At 44.3% G+C, this 20,245-nt stretch overlaps 1 protein-coding gene and 1 non-coding gene across 3 annotated transcripts in view; one reads left to right on the top strand and one right to left on the bottom strand.

The window, feature by feature from the left end:
• usp3 (ubiquitin specific peptidase 3) overlaps positions 1 to 20,245 on the bottom strand; it is a 96,061-nt gene that overhangs the window by 57,718 nt on the left and 18,098 nt on the right. For both annotated transcript variants that reach the window (XM_038784513.1, XM_038784514.1), the window contains exons 3-4: positions 7,010 to 7,147; positions 764 to 847 (exon numbers count right to left, since the gene is read on the bottom strand). In XM_038784513.1, the coding sequence (XP_038640441.1) occupies positions 764 to 847; positions 7,010 to 7,147 (222 nt within the window). The remainder of the gene's footprint in view (positions 1 to 763; positions 848 to 7,009; positions 7,148 to 20,245) is intronic.
• Positions 14,154 to 14,353, top strand: LOC119956952. Its single transcript, XR_005458716.1, has one exon. It is a non-coding gene; the product is annotated as a U2 spliceosomal RNA (small nuclear RNA).

Below are 20,245 nucleotides of genomic sequence, written 5' to 3'. Positions count from 1 at the left end.
CTCCGACCACTGTGCTCCCGAATGTACCCTCACCTAAGACGTCCGTGTCCGCCGCACTACCGCCCGAGCTGAGAAGGTCAACGAGGACGATCAGGCTGCCGAAACGAATAGACTTGTGATTCCACTTCACCTCCGCCGGACTTTGCGTTGTTTTTTAAACAGGGGGTGAATGTGATGAATGGTTACTGTGTTACTGTACCCTTATCATCATGTAAGGTGATGTCCCCTTTAAGACCGGGCTTGGAACCCTGGGGGACTCTGCCTCCGCCCACCAGGGAGTCGTATATAAGGGGCCGCTCTGTAGGCGGCACCCAGTAAGCACCAGTCTCGGCATCAGGTTAGTTCTCAGCTTATTAAAGCCTTCTTTACCGTTCTATTCTCTTGCGTCGTTATTGAGGTTACTGCACGGAGGAAACCCATGCAGACATGGGGAGAACATGAAAACTCCGCACAGTCAGTGCGAACAAAAGTGAAGTATTTTGGAAGCTTAGACTGGAAGAACAAAGGTACATGCAATTCATCTGTTCCCCACACACTCCCTCCTCCCCCCACATACCCTCACCCCCCACCCCCACACACACCTACACCCCCTCACACACACCTACACCCCCTCCCACACACCCACACCCTGCAGCTATATTCAGCCAGAGAGTAATACTGAAACCTTCTCCGAACTCTGCTTTCCAAAACACCTAAAGACAGATAAACACATCTCAGAATGGTCAAGTGATTACAGTAGTACCATTAACTTATTCACACATACTTCTCCAAGTTCTGTAGATGCTCTCTGACCCTCTGAACCAGGCCCATCTTGGTATCATTCACCACAAAATCATCACATCTGTAACTAGAAGCAAAGAAAAACAGAATACACATTAAAAACTAGCAGTTGCCGCTTTTCTTCTCAACTTTATTGATCCCGACAAATCTGATTGTACATCACTCGATAAAATAGTTTGCTTCCTGCAGCAACGCTCACAGGAAGTCAAGGCGAAGAGCCACCTTCAGGTGAAGGAGGGGCAGAGCTGGGGTAACTGGGCCAGAATATTTGGCTGGAATTTCAGGCCACATTTTTAAAGTTATTCCAGCTTTATTTTATTGTAACTTGTCAGCAATGCCACGATCACCGGGAGAGTATAATTACAGCGCATGAAGGTTATCTCCATTAAAACGCAGACAAAAGAAAATATTTAAAATGAAAAGAGATGACAGGAAGGCCTGGACTTTCGGGGAAACTATCGACATAACTATAGGTGGAGAGCCACCTTTTCATTCCTGGGGGAATTCTTGTGTAACTGATTTACATAGAATTACAGAAATTACAGTGCAGAAGGAGGCCATTCAGCCCATCAAGTCTGCACAGGCCCTTGGAAAGAGCACCCTACTTAAGCCCACCTTTACCCTATCCCCGTAACCCAGTAACCCCACCTAACCTTTTTGGACTCTAAGGGCAATTCTAGCATAGCCAATCCACCTAACCTGCACGATCTTTGGATTGTGGGAGGAAACTGGGGCGCCCGGAGGAAACCCACGCAGACACGGGGAGAACGTGCAAACTTCGCAAAGTGACCCAGCCGAGAATCGAACCTGGGACCGTGGAACTGTAAAGCAACTGTGCTAACCACTGTGCTAGCATGACACCCACATTTACGTTAATTTTATGCCAAGACATGTATATGTGCACCTTGATCTTTTGCGCTGGATACACAATGCACCTTCCAAGACCTTGCCCCACTTTTAAAAATGTTTTTAAAAGGGACCTGCCGCTACCCTCCTCCCCGAAACAACCCCTTTCCCTTAACCATACACAGTCAGAAGGACTAAACAGCTGGACTCATCCCAAAGTTAGCGCACCATTGTGCAATAAAGGACAATAATATCTAGAAGAGTCAAAGTGTGACAGGAGAAGACAGCATTCAGATACATCTCCCCAACAGTGGCAGGAACACTTGACACAGGTTTGAGGTTTTAAAAAAAAATCAGCAGTAAAATCAGTACGAATGTGCGGCAAATGTGAGCCAAGAAATTCAGGGCTGAAGCATTCAAAGATGCAAGATCACAAAAAGAAATGCACAACTTTTAAGCATAAATCAAGTGACAAATAATCTTTCATGCTGTTATTGGTGAAAATTCTAAATATTTAGTAGTAACTATATTTAGCAGAAAAAGACATGTTAAGCTGCATGTACAAGAAAGACTGGCCTCAAGACATTTTCAAACAGGCAACACATGACAAAACACCAAGATTACTTGCAGCCAGGGCAGCACGGTGGCACAGTGGGTTAGCACTGCGGCCTCACGGCATCGAGGTTCCAGATTCAATGCAGACTCTGGGTCACTGTCTGTGTGGAGTTTGCACATTCTCCCCGTGTTTGCGTGGGTTTTGCCCCCACAACCCAAAAATGTGCAAGCTAGGTGGATTGGCAACGCTAAATTGCCCCTTAATTGGAAAAAATGAATTGGGTACACTAAATTTAAAAATATTCGCAGCCTCAAGGAACAGATATGTAATTATGTACGGCTGAGGTTTTCGAAAATATTTAATTCAGCAATGACCTTTGCATATCGCATGCAACATGGTACATCCTTTGGTCCAGCTCTCAAAGAGAAATCTGAAATGTATGGGGACGAGTGGGAAAGTGGAGAAAATGCTGCTGATTTTGTAATTTTAACTGACTGCCTTTCAAGTTAATTAAAATTCATAAGGAGCAACTCAAGTTGCTCATGGTCAGATTCCACCATTGCTCATAGTTTGTTCAGCGACTTATCTCCTCAAATGAAAAGTCATGATGTGGAGATGCCGACACAAATGAAAAGTGGCAGCACTGACCGATTAGTATATCCAGGAGATGCACAACCAACTTGGAATCCTGCCGAATGGCAGTGTTCACTCCTCTGAACCCCAATGATGGTCGTGTCATACAGAGATGCCAGTATTCCAAATAGGTCTACCCAAAACGTATGCCTCGTTTACACCTTTTTCCACAACTGATGCCTCATCCTGTACGGCAAAACATCTAACACGCCCAAGAGAATGTCTGTTCAATTTCTGAATGTTTTTAATTAAGTGATTCGGAAGTACGATCAAAAGTACAACATCACGACTTCACTCACACTTCCTCCTCTTCTCTTGCGCAATGTCAAATTGCAGAAGTAAAGATTACAGATAATCAAGATTCGAAAGCAAATCATGCCGTGCCCTCTAAGGCTGAGTCTTTTCTGACTCTTGTCCTTGCTGTACGCAACAGGCCTGCAGTGCCACAAGTCCCCCAAAACAACCAGCAGATGACAGGGCACACAAAGAGTGCCAGTGTTCCTGTTAACAAACACAGCAGCGCAAATTTGGATGTCTTATTTTTAAACCATCACAAACAAGAATACATTGCTACCTTTTCAAGAACTGTGATTGCACTGAGCTGTGCTACAAACACATCTCTCGCAGCAGAACTATCAAAACTCTTTGCAAGTTTGTATGCAACCCAAGCTAGATGTAATTTAGGAAGCATATGCAGCACCTGTAGAGCACAAATCTCACAAAAGGTGGCTTCACTGCATGTGCTGAATCAAGCCATTGAGCTCGCAGCAACAGGAGCTTACAATGCAGTAATTGTACGATCATCTAGTCTTCCCCTAGCCTGTCTAGAATGCTGCGAAACACCTTTGTTACTGGGGCAGGTGACAACACCAGAGATCAGTCAGATAAAATGGACAAAACGCTCTCCCCGGGACTGTACTGTACTCAGTCGAAGGAAAGCAAGCCTCTCAATGCAGAAACACACTCAAAAGTCCAAGAGATAGGTCTTACGTCTGTGGTGAGCAAAATATTGGAAAGGATTCTGAGAGATAGGATTTATGATTATTTAGAAAAACATAGTTTGATTAAAGATAATCAGCATGGCTTTGTGAGGGGCAGGTCGTGCCTCATAAGCCTCATTGAATTCTTTGAGGATGTGACGAGACACATTGATGAAGGTTGGGCAATGGATGTGGTGTATATGGATTTCAGTAAGGCATTTGATAAGGTTCCCCATGGTAGGCTCATTCAGAAAGTTAGGGGGCATGGGATACAGGGAAATTTGGCTGTCTGGATACAGAATTGGCTGGCCGAAAGAAGACAGCGAGTGGTAGTGGATGGAAAGTATTCCGCCTGGAGGTCGGTGACCAGTGGTGTCCCGCAGGGATCTGTTCTGGGACCTCTGCTCTTTGTGGTTTTTATAAATGACTTGGATGAGGAAGTGGAAGGATGGGTTAGTAAGTTTGCCGATGACAAGAAGGTTGGGGGAGTTGTAGATAGTGTTGAGGGTTGTTGCAGGTTACAGAAGGACATTGACAGGATGCAGAGCTGGGCTGAGAAGTGGCAGATGGAGTTCAACCTTGATAAATGTGAAGTGATTCATTTTGGAAGGTCAAATTTGAATGCGGAATACAGAGTTAAAGGCAGGATTCTTGGAAGTGTGGAGGAACAGAGGGATCTTGGGGTCCAAGTACATAGATCCCTCATAGTTACCACTCAGATTGATAGGGTTGTTAAGAAGGCGTATGGTGTGTTGGCTTTCATTAACAGGGGGATTGAGTTTAAGAGCCGTGAGGTTTTGCTGCAGCTTTATAAAACTCTAGTTGACCACACTTGGAATATTGTGTCCAGTTCTGGTCGCCTCATTATAGGAAGGATGTGGGTGCTTTGGAGAGGGTACAGAGGAGATTTACCAGGATGCTGCCTGGACTGGAGGGCATGTCTTATGAAGAAAGGTTGAGGGAGCTAGGGCTTTTCTCACTGGAGCAAAGAAGGCAGAGAGGTGACTTGATAGAGGTGTACAAGGTGATGAGAGGCATGGATAGAGTGGATAGCCAGAGACATTGACCCAGGGTGGAAATGGCTGTCACGAGGGGACATAATTTTAAGGTGATTGGAGGAAGGTACAGGGGAGATGTCAGAGGTAGGTTCTTTACACAGAGTGGTGGGTGTGTGGAATGCATTGCCAGCAGAGGTGGTGGAGTCAGTCATTAGGAACATTTAAGCGACTCTTAGACAGGCACATGGACAGCAGGAAATTGAAGAGGTGTAGGTTAGGTTGATCTTAGATTAGGATAAATGGTCGGCACAACATAGTGGGCTGAAGGGCCTGTACTGTGCTGTACTGTTCTATGTTCTATGTAAATAGCCCCAGTAAGCCTCTCAATGTAGAAACACATTCAAAAGCCCGAGAAACAGCCCCAGCAAGCCTCTCCATGCAGAAACACTCTCAAAGGCCTGAGAGAAATCCCCCCCCCCCCCCCCCCCCCCCCCCCAAGGGCAAGAGCGAAGGTGTGTAGTCTACAAAGGAGTTCAGTAGTTTAAAAGAAAGCAAAATTGACATCAAGATTTAGCAAGAGCTCTCTAGAATGATAGATCATAGACAGATGATTTGGATGCAGATTCAGCAGAGATGGGTGAGACAATACCTGTAGATATTAGCTGATCCGCGGTGAACCAAGAACCACGTCACAGATCTAAAGCTGACATTTGACGGTCTTGTTGCCACCACCGTGACAAGGCTGCCGCTGCTTTTGGTTTTGTTTCCAGAAGTAATGATTTCAGCAGGAGCAATGGCTGCTCCAAATAAGATTAATGCAACATGGTGTTATAATTGCACAACACGGCTATTGCAAAAATCCATTTTCAATTTGTCTGAAACGAGCTTGCATCTTATGTCGCGTCTTAGCCAAGGACAGACACATCCCAACACGTATCCTAGTCAACTAATTGCAGGCAAGCCCAAGAATCTTAATATATTTTTTTTTAAAGCTACTCTTCATTCAATTTTATTTGATTTGAAATCTGCCGATTCAAATTTTAAAAGCCTTACATTTTTACCCCGTTTTTACAACTAGTCATGGTTGATTGATTTTTTTGTCACATGTACCGAAGTACAGTAAAATGTATTTTTCTGCGGCCACGGGAACGTACACAGTACGTGCATAGTAGACAAAAAGAATAATCGACAGAGTATGTTGACAAATGGTACATCAACAATTAGGGCAATAAATGTTGGCCTAGCCAGTGACGCCAACATCAAATAATACAGGTGGGCTGATGAAAAGCTTGGTTTAGAGGTAGGAATTTGAAGGAGGAAACTAAGGGAGGGAAATCCTAGACTGTAGGCCCTAGCAACAGAGGTTACAGCCTCAGCAGTTAAGGTGGGGCAGAAGGAAGGCACACACAAGAGGTCAGAGTCCGTCAGCAACAGAACATTGGGATGGGGAAATTACAGGATTAGAGGGAGTTTCAGAGATAGTGAGAGATAAGGCAGTACCGGGGAACGCCACATTATGTCACGCGGTATTTTGCTTAGGTGGGATGTCACCCCAAGAGAATAAAAAGCAAGAAATTCTCCTCTTGTCCAACTTCCATTCCACAGTCAAAAACATTATCTGGTTCCCGTGTCTGCATAGATCTCACCCCCTCAACCCAAAAGATGTGCAGGGTCGGTGTATTGGCCATGTTAACTTGCCCCTTAATTGAATTTTTTTTTTTAAAACATTATCTGCTCATATATCCATTCAGCTGTCTGAGAGATATTGGTGGAAGTGCAAAGTGGCTGTGCTAAAATCCATAGTAATGGAAATAACCACATCTCCACTTAAAGGCAAAGTTTGAAATTTCTTGGTCATCTGGCCAATATTTCTCTAGGGAAAAAAAAAATCAACTCCCTTCATGTGCTTTGAAACATTTTCGAGCACGACAGAGTGCTATGTAGCCCAAGTTTGCTCATTCTTTTCTTCAATGCAGATCTCAAAAGGGATAAAAGTCAGGGTTTCTGTGCTTTGATTTTTAGACTGTTGAAAAGCCCAAACATTTTGGCTACGACCCACATTAACACCGCTACATGCTTGGGTTTCTAACGGCAAATCATATTCAGCATTGAAGGTCAAAATGGAGCAGGTCCTGCACACTAAAGTGTACATCAAGAGCAGTTCAAAGAATTTATTACAACCCTGCATTAACACTTAATGTTTGACCTTCACATACCAGTAGGTGCTGTAACTGCTGCAATCCATACACACTGCATGCTGCAACTTCTCTTTTTCATGCTTTTCTGACTTTTTAATGTTGTTGGAATTAATCTGGGCATCTTCATAGTGTTTCTTGGCATGCCCATTCACATATCTGCAAAAGAAATTATCAGAAGGATTCAGCTCTCCATTTCCAAACCGTCGGCATTTATTGATGTCTGGACTTTTAATCTTTCACCTGCCTGTACTGGGACCGATGGCCAACGGTGCCGTCTCTCTGAAGAGATGTCAAACCTCTCAGTCCTGTTTGATCTCCCAGGTGAATACAAAAGATTCTACGGCAACAAAGAGCAGGGGTGTTCTTCTTATGCGCTGGCCAAGATTTATTCCTCAATGTCCACCACCAAACTAGACCGATTGCGCGTATCCCATTGCCGTTTGTGGTCACCGTTTCAAAACTAGCTACTGCATTTTTGACATTACGGCAGTGGCTAACACTTCCCCAAGCGTTATACATACCAATTAATTACTTTATGATGTACCGATGGTGCAAAAAGTGCAATGTAAATCTCAGCTCTTTTAAATTCTACACCACAGATCTACCAACATTTAGTATTTAGCCAAATGAACACTTCTGTTTAAAACAACACACGGATTTATATTTTTCCAAATGTATTTCTGTTCAGATGGCACACCCTCTTCCCACATTTGACGATTCAATGATAATTGCTCCAAGTTGCACAACCCAAAGCAGTTCCAACGTGGGCTGTCCCGTTCAAGGTACTGCGTGTACCCATGCAGCTGTAAAAAAACAAGTTAAGCATACCTCACAAGTCAAATGAATAAACAGTGCACGAGGGAACACAAAAAGTAGGAAACGTTGGTAGAATCATAGAATCCCTGCAGTGCAGAAGGAGGCCATTCGACCCATCGAGTCTACACCGGCCCGTTGAACGAGCAAGGCCTACTAAGGCTCAATCCTGCACCCTATCACTGTAACCCATAACCCCACCTAATCTTTTGGACACCGAGGGGCAATTTAGCGGGGCCAACCCACCTAACCTGCACATCTTTGGATTGTGGGAGGAAACCGGAGCACCCGGAGGAAACGCACACAGACATTGGGAGAACGTGCAAACTCCGCAGTCAGTCATCAGAGGCCGGAATTGATCCAGGGTCCCTGGCGCTGGGAGGCAGTAGCGCTACCACTGTGCCGCCCGATAATATTCAGTGACCCTACCTCGGCCCACACCCCGACCCTAACCCCATGACCATACCTAACCTGCACATCTTTGGATGCCAATGGGCGGCACAGTGGCACAGTAGTTGGCACAGTTGCCTACATTGCTGAGCATCCGGGTTCGATCCTGGCCCTGGGTCACTGTCCGGATGGAGTTTGCACATTCTCCCAGTGTCTGCGTGGATTACACCCCCACGACCCAAAGATGTGCAGGGTAGGTGGATTGGCCAAGCTAAATTGCCCCTTAATTGGAAAAAAAATAATTGGGTACTCAAAATTTTAAATAAATCTTTGGATGTGGGAGGAAACCAGGACCAGGAAGAACCCTACAGAGACACAGGGAGAACCTGCTGGAATCAAACCAGGGTCCCTGGTGCTGTAAGGCAGTGGTGCTAACCACTGTGCCACCCCAATGGGCACATAGTACAAAATTGCAACTTCAATCCTCAATTCGCGCCACCCTAGAAAATCTCAGCCAGGGCAGCACGAATATTAAAGCTGGCCTCAGGAGATCAGAACAAAGAAAATGAGGGATCAGAGAACAAGAAAGAGGCATGTGACCCGCCAACCTCATTTCAGCCTCACCATGTAAAGATACAACCATAATAGACCCTTATCTCGCCATTTCATACCTTGACAAAATTCTGGGTAATTCTTTTAGACAATAATCAAGTAGAGCTGCAGCATATTCATTCATGCACGCAGACATCTTGAATCTTCAAACCTTGCCGAGTACCTTCCAGAGCTAGCACCTGCATCAGCACAGGCAACAAACACTGCAGAGTGCATACTTGCCCAAGTCAAGGCCCAATCCCAACTCCAGTATAGGAGTTGCTCAATACAGCATCACTGCTGAGTTTCAGACTCTGAAGAGTTGGAAAAGAGAGATCATTGAGGGTAGGAGGGGTGCAGATTAGAATTTACTATCAGATCAGCCATGATCTTATGAAATGTGGGAGCAGGCTCGATGGGTTGAATGGCCTACTCATGCTCCATGTTCGTATAGCAAGCCTAAATAGTAACCAAGCAACGTGCCTAAATGATGGACAAATCCCAAAATGACTTGTAGAACATACATACACCTCTCTCCCAAATAACCTACCAGTGACAGCCCATGTGAAAACTGGTCACTTTCACAAGCTACCCCAGCATGAATTTCCACCTCAGAAGTAGGAGTAACCAAAAGAGCACACATTGAGATGTGTCCCCGAGATCTCCACCGACGATCAATCAGCAAACATTCCAGATGCAGAGCAGCCAGAACTACACATGGGGGAAGAGGGCTGACGCCCTTGCTTTCGCTTCCCTAATCACACGCCGGAGAATCCTGCTTGGCTGGCGATCAGCAGCACCACCCCCAGCGGCAGACTGGCTGGCAGACCTGGCGCAATTTCTTCACTTGGAGAAGATCAAATACACCACCCGAAGGTCAGAGGAAGATTTCCTTGAAGCAGGGGGGCAATTTGTCGGCCTGCTCGAGGCCAACAACTACTAGCAGAGAAGAAAATAAAGAATTAAGATAGGAATGACAGAATACACTACCCAGGGGGAGGAAGAGAGGAGGGATCCTGAAGGGAATAAAAGGAACAACACAGGGGGAGGAGCTGGAAGAACCACCCCCCACCAAAGCGAACGTGGCGGACACTCACAGGAAAAAAGGGGCTAGGGGGAAGAGCCGAAGAAGATGGGGGGCACACCCGCCCCCTAACAGGTACAAGAAAATCTTATGTACTGTACAATAACAAACACGAAATGCAATGTATATAAAACTGAAAATGCCAATAAAAATATTTTTAAAAACACAATCTCCAGATGTGCAGCAGTACTTTCCAGATTCAGAGTGGTCGATATTTAATTCCTACCCAGGGCTACCCCAATCTCTGTTGGGGAGGCGGTGAAAGCCTTGCGGCCATCCACAGTGACTCTTACTGGACATTGTGCCTCTATGAATACCACAAATGGTTAATTGACAAACACCCACTGGTTAAGATCAGGGTGAACAAAATCACTCAGGAAACTTCACAAATGGTTTCCATCCGGGGGGGGGGGGGGGGGGGGGGGGGTGAAGGGAGAGAAAGTCAACGATATTGGGGGGGGGGGGGGGGGGGGGGGGGGGGATACATTGCCTTCTTCCAAAGTTAACTAAAGCTGTACCCAATGTGTGCATAGTTCTGAATAATTAGGCTAAACATTTAACAAAGGGGTCACTGTTACATTCCACGTGCGTGCTTGCACACAGAGATTGCATGGTTGTTGCTAGGTTAAATAGCCTGGTTGGTTGCGCCATGCTGAATAACAACAAGCAAAATTATTCACTTCCAGTGATTCAGACCTCGAATCACGGCTGAAGAAAGTGATTGAATCATAATTCTCCGAAAAGGAGATACGCTGATATATAAAATTTGGAGAGTTTCAAAAGAAAACAGAACAGCCTCAACCCTAACCCCAACACAGTGTTAAAAGTCACTGGCTAATCTGAACAGAGACAGGAGCATTTCACTCCCAACTTGGAAGTCAAGAGTCCTCTGGTATGGTTTTTCATAAATTGGCTGTTCATTTTAGTGAATTTTGTCTGAATTACTCAGCCTGCGTGATGGAAAACTACAGGAAGGTGCAATTATTGGATAGAGGGCAGAGGAGGGAGGGGGAGGGGGTAGAAACGCCTGCAGGATGACAAGTTAGAAACTGGAATTGAAAACGTAACATTTTCCACTTCTCCGCAGATACTCTGTGGCCAGCAGAGTGTTTCCAGCATTCGTAGTTTTATTCTAGATTAGCAACATCTGCAGTTTTTTTTGTTGCATTCAAAGCAAGTGCCTGCTTTATTTGAATCACAGCCCCTGCTGGCTGAACTCAAAGCAGCACATGTTGCCGAAATCACTACACCAGCCTGCCCTCCCTTCCCCGCTGGACAACATCATGAAGCACAGGTGGCTTACAAACAGGGGGTAGAAAGAAGGGACGTTATTTTTAAAGCATCCACGTCAATCTATGCTTTGACCACCAGCCCAAGTTTGGTTTCCAAACAGCCGAAATATTGCCTCCACATTTTTGAATTGAACCAATTCCTTTGGGAAAAAAATCTTAACAGCACATAAACACGAAAATCATGCCATTCCAGAAGACCACAAACAGAACCGCAAAACCAAAAAGTTTCCACAAAAAGGAAGCACTGCCCATCTCAAAAGGTACAATGTGTGCCATTGATAGCAAGTGCAAGTAATAAACAAAAAATATTTTCACAAGTGCAGGTTTGAAACATTAAATGAGCCAGACTACATTGCAATAAAACCGTAATCATCTTTCATTTCATTTCCTGCACAAATAGTTGATTCACAGTGCATTTTATTGTGACATGCATTGATGCGTTTCCCCAAAGTCTGAATAGGACTGAAAGTAAAATCCACCTCTGATGCTATTTTTACAAATGGGAGTCTCGAATGCTTAAACATTGAGCAAGCTGTGTGACAAGGACCGGAGGATGAACTGAAACATGATCATGAAACTCCTTTCACCCAAGGGAGGTTTGCAAAACAGAGTCAATAGACAAGGTATTGAAGAAAATTTTACAGGTGGGGAAACTGGAACAGAAGGCCTTTTAGCCTCTCGAGCCTCTTCCATCATTCAATTAGATCAGGGCGGATCGGTTACCCAACTCTGTATGCCTGCCTTTGCTACATAATCTATTAATATCTTCAGCTTTCAGCTTCCAGCATCTGCACTATTTTTCCTTTATTTACCTTCAGATAACTTTTACGGACAGTGTTGGGAGAGATCGGAAACGCTTGTAACCCTTTCCTTTACAGTCTGAACTTGTGCTTTTCGCAAATTATAACCAAGTGCAAATTCCACAGATAATTTTCGTCTTGGTATGTTCCATTCAAGGGAGAGCAGCCCACCCATAGGCATTCAAGAAGGAACTTTCTGGGAACCACAGTGTAGAAATTGCGGAAGCCATCTGACCTCTTCAGCCATCTGATCAGTCTTGTTAGTGTCTATTACAAATACACAGTTCCTGGGTGCAGTCCACGTTATGAATAAGACATGCCTTCACTGGGCGTGACATTAACTAAAATCCATCAATCTCACATTTAAAATGAACGATTGATCTCATATCAATTGTTCATTAACAAAGAGAATTTAAACTTCTACCACCCCGTGATTGAGAAGTGGTTTATTCGAAAAGGGTCGAGCTATAGTCATTTGGTTATTCTCCCGGTCCTAGATTTCCCTAATCAGTAGAAGGTTTATTCTGCTCCCCGACCAGACCCCAATGGTGGCTAAGATACTGGACTAAAATCCAAATATTTTACTTTATTTTGTAACACTGTGCGGAAAGAATATTTTGGTCTCAGAGCAATTGCCCAAAGAAATAGGGATTTGGAATTTTAAAACAAAACTTTATTAACACAATGTTAAACTCTTTAACATCACATCCAAAAATAGCTTACAACTACTCTTGAAACAATACTACAAAATACAGTAAATATAATGCCCTTAAATACTAAATACAGTAAATACAATACTCTTAATTACTATCTCTATTCCGAATCAAACAAAAGAAAGGAAACACATACTCTCTAAACCCATTGGCACAAAGGAATGGCTATATTAGAACCGCTGCAGACTCTGGCTGGATGTCTTTCTTGATTGAGTTTCTTTCTTGTCCTCAGTCAAGTCTGCACTGCTTTAAATATTATTAATCTTTTGGGTTACTATACCACGTAAGAGCAGAATACTTTACATGTGGTCCAAAGGGTTACCCAGATCAGACCTTAATTCAAAAACTTTCTCAAAATGTCTGAATACCATAGCTCCACCTAGCAATCACATCTCCCAAGAAAACAAGTTAACTCTCCAAGCCGCAAAACACATGCATTAACTCCTCACGGACTCCCTCTAATCAAACAACAGTGCATTAGCCCAGGCTGTATACTCTGGTCAATTTCACCTCTGGCTCCCCAAAAGCTCTCTTGTCTTGCAAAACAAGATTATTTTTAAAACATGACTACTGCAATCAAACACACTCTAACTAGGCTTTTAACCCTTATATTGCCAAATGTTTCATATCCAAATATCTAAAATCCTACACGTGTGACAGGTTTCCCTCTGTCTACTTGCGGTGGCTCGGTGGCACAGTGGTTAGCACTGTGGTCTCAGCGCCAGGAACCCCTTAAGTGTCCAAAGATTAGGTAGCGTTATGGGAATAGGGTGGGGGATTGAGCCTAGGTAGGGTGCTCTTTCTGAGGGTCGGTGCAGTCTCGATGGGCTTCATTCTGCACTGTAGGGATTCTGCACTGTAGGAATTCTATGTTCTATGTACTTTAACTATTTTCCTTAATATCGTGAAAACTTTGACCAAATTACCCCTTTGAAATACCAGGAATGCAGCCCTAATTTGCCAAATCTTTCCTCACAACTTAATAATAATCGCTTATTGTCACAGTCACAAGTAGATTTCAATGAAGTTACTGTGAAAAACCCCTAGTCGCCACAATCCGGCACCTGTTCGGGGAGGCGGGTAAGGGAATTGAACCCGCGCTGGTGTTTTTGTTCTGCATTACAAGCCAGCTGTTTGGCCCACTGTGCTAAACCGGTCCCTGCCTAAACCTGCCCAGCCCCAATTTAGCCCTTGGGGTTCATATTTCATTGCAGAAAATCCACACTGTACACCCTCCAAGGTCAAAATTTATTCCCAAGTCTGGTGGCCAAAACTGCTGAGTTCTTCAGCTGTAGTCTGCTCAGGGCTTTGTGTAGCTGAAGCATGATTTCTACTCCCTTGCAATCTAGTCACCCAGATAAAAGTCAGCCTTCCATTTGCCATTTTGTTTAGTTTTTGGGGCCTTTCATATGTCTACCACATTGATGATTACAGAATCCCCAAACAGATCTGGGAAATTGTCTCAGGCCAGAAAACATCATTGCTTCTCGGCCTTTTGGCTAAAATCAAGTGTAGTATCTGCTCTGCCTTTTGTCTCAGATCTGGCATGTCTCCCTTGTGGGGACCATGAATTGGATTCAATTTGAATTGGTTTTTGGAGCAGGCAAGGAGCTGGATTAGGGGTTCGCCCCTGTCCACGCTCTGAGCCCTGGCTTTGTAACTCAGAAAAAGTAATAAAAAAAATAACATCAAGGTGGTCAAGTGTAAATGATACAATATCCAATGTGCTCAGAGAAAGGCCAGAGGGGCACAGCTGCACAAATTCCCCCAAGTTCCAACAGTGGCAATATGAACGGCCAGTTCTCTAAACATCCTTGCTTATCTCACATGGGGCCGAGGGGGTGGCACGGTCTGTGCAGTGCTTAGCACTGCTGCCTAACATAGAACATTACAGCGCAGTACAGGCCCTTCGACCCTCGATGTTGCGCCGTCCTGTGAAACCCCTCTAAAGTCCCTCTACACTATTCCCTTATCGTCCATATGCCTACCCAATGACCATTTGAACGCGTTTAGTGTTGGCGAGTCCACTACTGTTGCAGGCAGGGAATTCCACATCCTTACTACTCTCGGAGTAAAGAACCTACCTCTGACATCTGTCCTATATCTATCTCCCCTCAATTTAAAGCTATGTCCCCTCATGCTGGACATCACCATCCGAGGAAAAAGGCTCTCAATGTCCACCCTATCTAATCCTCTGATCATCCTGTATGCCTCAACATGGACCCGGGTTCGATCCGAACCCCGGGTCACTGTCCGTGTGGAGTTTGCACATTCTCCCCATGTCACCCCCACAACGCAAAGACGTGCAGGGTATGTGAATTGGCCACGCTAAAGTGCCGCTTAATTGGGGGGAAAAAAATTGGTTGCTCAAAATTTATATAAGAAAAAAATCTCACATCGGACCCTTTAGCCATGGGAGGACCTAGAGAAGACGAATATGAGGTTATCTCATCATCCGAATTGTTCCGACGGCAACTAGTTGAGACTTCAACACAGATACTGGCAGCACATCACCAGTCACATTCTACCAACTGGAGTGTCCTCCATTATCATTAACCTGTCACCTGCTGCTCGGCCAGTTTAACCAGGTCAATAATTTGCCTTCAATATCATGAGCTTTGGCTTTAGTCAGCAGCTCTTTAGAAAGTTCTTCATAAAGGCCTGCTGGAAAACCTTATAAATAACAATCACAGACATTTCCTGCCTCCCGGCCCTGGGTCACTGCCCGTGTGGAGTTTGGGTTGGATTGGATTTGCTTTATTGTCACATGTGCAGAGGGACAGTGAAAAGTATTGTTTTGCGTACAGTCCAGACAGATCATTCCATGCATGAAAAATAACATAGAACATGCGATAGATACACAATGTACATACATAGGCACAGGAATCGGGTGAAGCATACAGAGTGTAGTACTACTACTCAGTAGAGAGCTTGTATGAAGAGATCAGTTCAGTTCATAAGAGGGTCATTGCGGAGTCTGGTAACAGCAAGGAAGAAGCTGTTTTTGAATGTTAGTGCGTGTTCTCAGAGTTTGTATCTCCTGCCCGATGGAAGAAGTTGGAAGAATAAATAACTAATGTGGGAGGAGTCTTTAATTATGCTGCCCGTTTCCCAAGGCAGAGGGGGGTGTAGACAGAGTGAATGGATGGGAGGAGGGTTTGTGTGATGGACTGGGCTGTGTTCACGTCTCTCTGTAGTTTCATACAGTCTTGGGCCGAGCAGTTGACACACCAGGCTGTGATGCAGCCAGATAGGATGCTTTCTATGGTGCATCTGTAAAAGTTGGTAAGAGGCAATGTGGACATGCCAAATTCCCTTAAGTTTCCCGAGTAAGTATAGGTGCTGTGGTGCTTTCTTGGTCATAGCATCGACGTGGGTGGACCAAGACAGATCGTTGGTGATGTGTCCACCAAGGAATTTGAAGCTGTCAACCATCTCCACCTCGGCACCATTGATGCAGGCAGGGGTGTGTACAACATTGTGCTTCCAAAAGTCAATGACCAGCTCTTTAGTTTTGCTGACATTGAGGAAGAGATTGTCATTACACCACTCCACTAGGTTCTCTATCTCCTCCCTGTACTCTGACTCATCGTTTTTTGAAATCCGACCCACTACGGTTGTGTCATCAGCAAAGATTCTCCAAATGTTTACGTGGGTCTCACCCTCACAACCCAAAGGTGCGCAGGCTAGGTGGATTGTCCACGCTAAATTGCCCCTTAACTGGGGGGAAAAAAGACATTTCATGTCCACTACAATAGTCAACACTTCCAAATTTCAGTTCCATTCCTGAGGTATAAACTACCCTTTGTCAAACTCTACTGGTTCTTCCTGAACAGTTGAAAACTTTCACGGTGTTCCATCACTCGATTCAAATTATGGACTCTAGTAATCTCCTTGACTAATAATCAGTCCATAATTCTCTGGTTTCCCCCCTCTCACCTTTAAGTAGCCATGTGACATTTGCAATTTCCCAATCTAAAAGGAACAGTTTCTGAATCAACTTTGGAAGACAAGAGCATCTGCAATTTATTCACCTATTTTTGAAACTCAGGGATGACAACTATCTGGTCCTTTCAATTGTCCTTTAAACACTCTTTTAGTGCCATTAATTTCTCATCACTTATCTTACTTAAGTTAATTCAGATGACTCTATCCCTGGCTGAATAATACTTTTGAGGCGTTTACCATGTTGACCTCATCATTCAGCATGTTTGCCATTATACTGACAATATAACCATCAGTTTTCAAAGGGCTCACATTGCTTCTAACCACAGTCTTTTGCCTATGCAACTGTAAAGGTTTATGTTGATTTTTGATATCCCTGGCACACTTTTTTTTTTTAAAACACCTCTTACTACCTTATTTTGTCTCCCTTTTCCACTGTTACCTTTCCGCCTCGTCAGGATCAGTGCTATTTCTTGCATTTTTGTATGCTTTTCCTTTTAGTCATCTCTTCAGATAATGTGATGTTCTGCATCACCTTAAATTCTTTCAACAGCTACCACTGATTGTCTGTCATTTAACAGATTTTCCCAGTTTACTCTGGACAGCCTCCTTCTAAGGCAAGGGAAAAGTTGTCGCCAGGCGGAGGAGCAGAATGATGCACTAGGACACAGACCAGAGGGCTACAAATTGGGATCAATCAGAGAGACCATGAGAGTGGGGCGAGCTTGTGAAGCAAGGAGAATTTTGTATTGTGTGTAGAATAGAGTGTTTAAACTTAGCTCTGGAGTTCTAGACAAATCATAGAGCACGGTAGCACAGGGGTTAGCACTGCTGCCTCACAGCTCCAGGGACACGGGTTCCATTACGGTCTTGGGTGACAGTCAGTGTGGAGTTTGCACGTCCTTCCTGTGTCTGTGTGGGTTTCCTCCAGGTGCTCCGGTTTCCTCCCACAGTCCAAAGATGTGCGGGTTAGGTGGATTGGCCATGCTAAATTGCCCCTTAGTGTCCAAAAGGTTAGGTGGGGTTTGTGGGTTATGGGGTTAGGGTGGAGACGTGAGTTTTAGTAGGGTGCTCTTTCTAAGGGCCAGTGCAGACTCGATGGACCAAATGGCCTCCTTTTGCACTGTAGAGATTCTATTCCATGATTCTATGGGGGCAGAGAGCTGTTGGAGAAATCAAGACTAGTGACAAAGACCTAAATGAAGGTTTCAGACGAGGAAAAGAAAGAGGGGCAGTCAAGTGTTAGAGATGGAAAAGGCCTTCTTAAATGGAGAATTAATCTGCACTTTGAAGCTTAGACGGTGCTGATTTCTGACAGGAATTGAGTAATATTTTCTCAGTTTTAAACAGATGCCAAAAGCACAGTGTGTGGCCCTTAAAGGAGGAATGGGTGGGGTGGGACCCAGCATTTCCTACAGAGCTTGAAGCAGCAGCAACTTTGTTCCCTCAGTTCCTCTTTAAGAACAAAAGACCACAAACTACCCCAGAGCTGACACACTGTTAGCTCCTCATCAGGATCTCGTAGTCTGTAGTCAGAGGCCATGTTCCAACCAGCAGCAAGGGGAGGGAAGATCAACTAAATTGGCAGTACGGATTTTTTTGATTTTTTAAAAATTATCTTTGAGTAACATATTTGTAATTATTTATTTTTAATTGAACTTCACTCATGTGCCCATTACCTAAATGTTTGGAACCATATCAATCAATACCTTTTGCAGAATGTAATATGATGAATGGTAATTCGATGCTGATCATCCTAGCAAATCTTATTTATGGGGTTATCTCAAAGGTCCAGATATCAATTGCTTTTGAAGGCGATAAAAATCTTGGACCCTACAATACAACAAGTAGTAAGGTATATACCACTTTATACACTACATGGACATAGAAAGCCTTGCATTTGCCCAGCATCTTCTTCACTACCTCAGGACTTCTCCAAGTGCTTTACAGGCATATTTGTGCCTTTGTAGTGTAGTCACTGTTAGGAAACATGAAATCCAACTTTCTTACAATAAAGTGCCACAAACAGCAATGTTGGACATTGTTCTGATTTTTTTAAACATTTAAACTACCCAATTCTTTTTCTCCAATTAAGGGGCAATTTAGCGTGGCCTAACCACCTACCTTGCACATGCATCTTGGGTTGTGGGGGCGAAACCCACGCAAACACGGGGAGAATGTGCGAACTCCACACGGACAGTGACCCAAGGCCGGGATTGAACCCATCTCCTCAGTGCCGTGGAGCAGCAGTGCTAACCACTGTGCCGCCATGCCACCCACGACGATGTTAGTGAGTGACAAATAGATCCTGGATCATGTGACCAAAGTGAAAGAGATAGAAACATTTGTGCTAATCCCCCAACTTAGTGTGTGTAGTTTGTAACTCACAACAAATTCCGGTGGCAATTAATTACATGAGTAGACATTGGCATGAATTATGAAATTAATGTTCTATTTCATTGTGAGCATGAATAAAAAATGGACATGCCAATTGATATTTTTTTATAAATTTAGAGTACCCAATTCTTTTTTTTGCAATTAAGGGGCAATTTAGCTTGGCCAATCCACCTACCTTGCACATCTTTGCGTTGGGGGGGTGAATGTTCAAACTCCACACGGACAGTGATCCAGGGCCGCGATTGGAACCCAGATCCTCAGCGGCATAGGCAGTTATGCTAATCACTGTGCCACCATGCTGCCCCAGACATATAAATTGATCATCAAGAGGTCGCTGTGGTGTAAGATTACAATATTGGAAGATCACGTGTCAATGATATTGCTGAAACGCATTAAAGGATTGTCCATGAAACACGAATATCAGTGAAACTTTTCAGAGAGAGAATTTTTGAAGAACCAAATGCTGCAACCTGCAGAAATAGAATGGACGCCCAAACAGAGCGTCAGAAACCTGGATCAAAGATCCGTGCGAAGGTAGGCTGCAGGCCTCAATTTAATAATAATGAGCTGCTTCCATCAAACATTGGGGAACAAACCTGGGCGTGCTGCATTGTCACCAAGGTCCTCAAGGTTGGGCAGAGGAGGGCCAAGTACAGGCCTGGCAACAACGCACAACAGTCCTGCAGAGGGAGAAGAGGCATTTCTGCTCCTCCCGCATATAATTCCCTTCAAAAAGACTGGCAAAGCAGATCTAAATTTCTACCCCAAAATTTCCAAAGTCCCACTGCAAGTGCTGGAATATCAGATCAGGCTGGGTCAAGAGGCTGAGTTCAACAACCCTAGTCTGGAAATATGCCAGGTTTCACTCAGGTCTTTAAAAACTCAATTATTCAAAATAGTTTGCCAAACGTAGCCCCCCCCCGCCCGCTCTCCAAACATTTATCAATGGACAATGCTACAGATAGACAATGTCTTAAACTCAGCAAACTAACAAAAATGCATTATGATGATATAGAAGCTGGAATACATCTTGCAGTACCTTGAGCCTGCTCCATCATTTAATAGGATCATGGCTGATCGTCTGCCTCAGTTCCATTTCCCTGAATACTCCCCATATCCTTGTTTTCCGGAGAGGCCAAAGACCCGTTTAACTGAGCCTTCATTATACTCACCGTTTAAGCGTCCACCACCTTCTGGGGTAGCGTTTCCAGAGGTTCAGAACCCTTCGA

The sequence above is a fragment of the Scyliorhinus canicula genome, chromosome 24 (genome assembly GCF_902713615.1).
Source record: "Scyliorhinus canicula chromosome 24, sScyCan1.1, whole genome shotgun sequence".
NCBI classification, from domain to species: Eukaryota; Metazoa; Chordata; class Chondrichthyes; order Carcharhiniformes; family Scyliorhinidae; genus Scyliorhinus; species Scyliorhinus canicula.
Note: the sequence above shows the minus strand (reverse complement) of the source record. Positions and strands in the feature narration are given on the sequence as shown.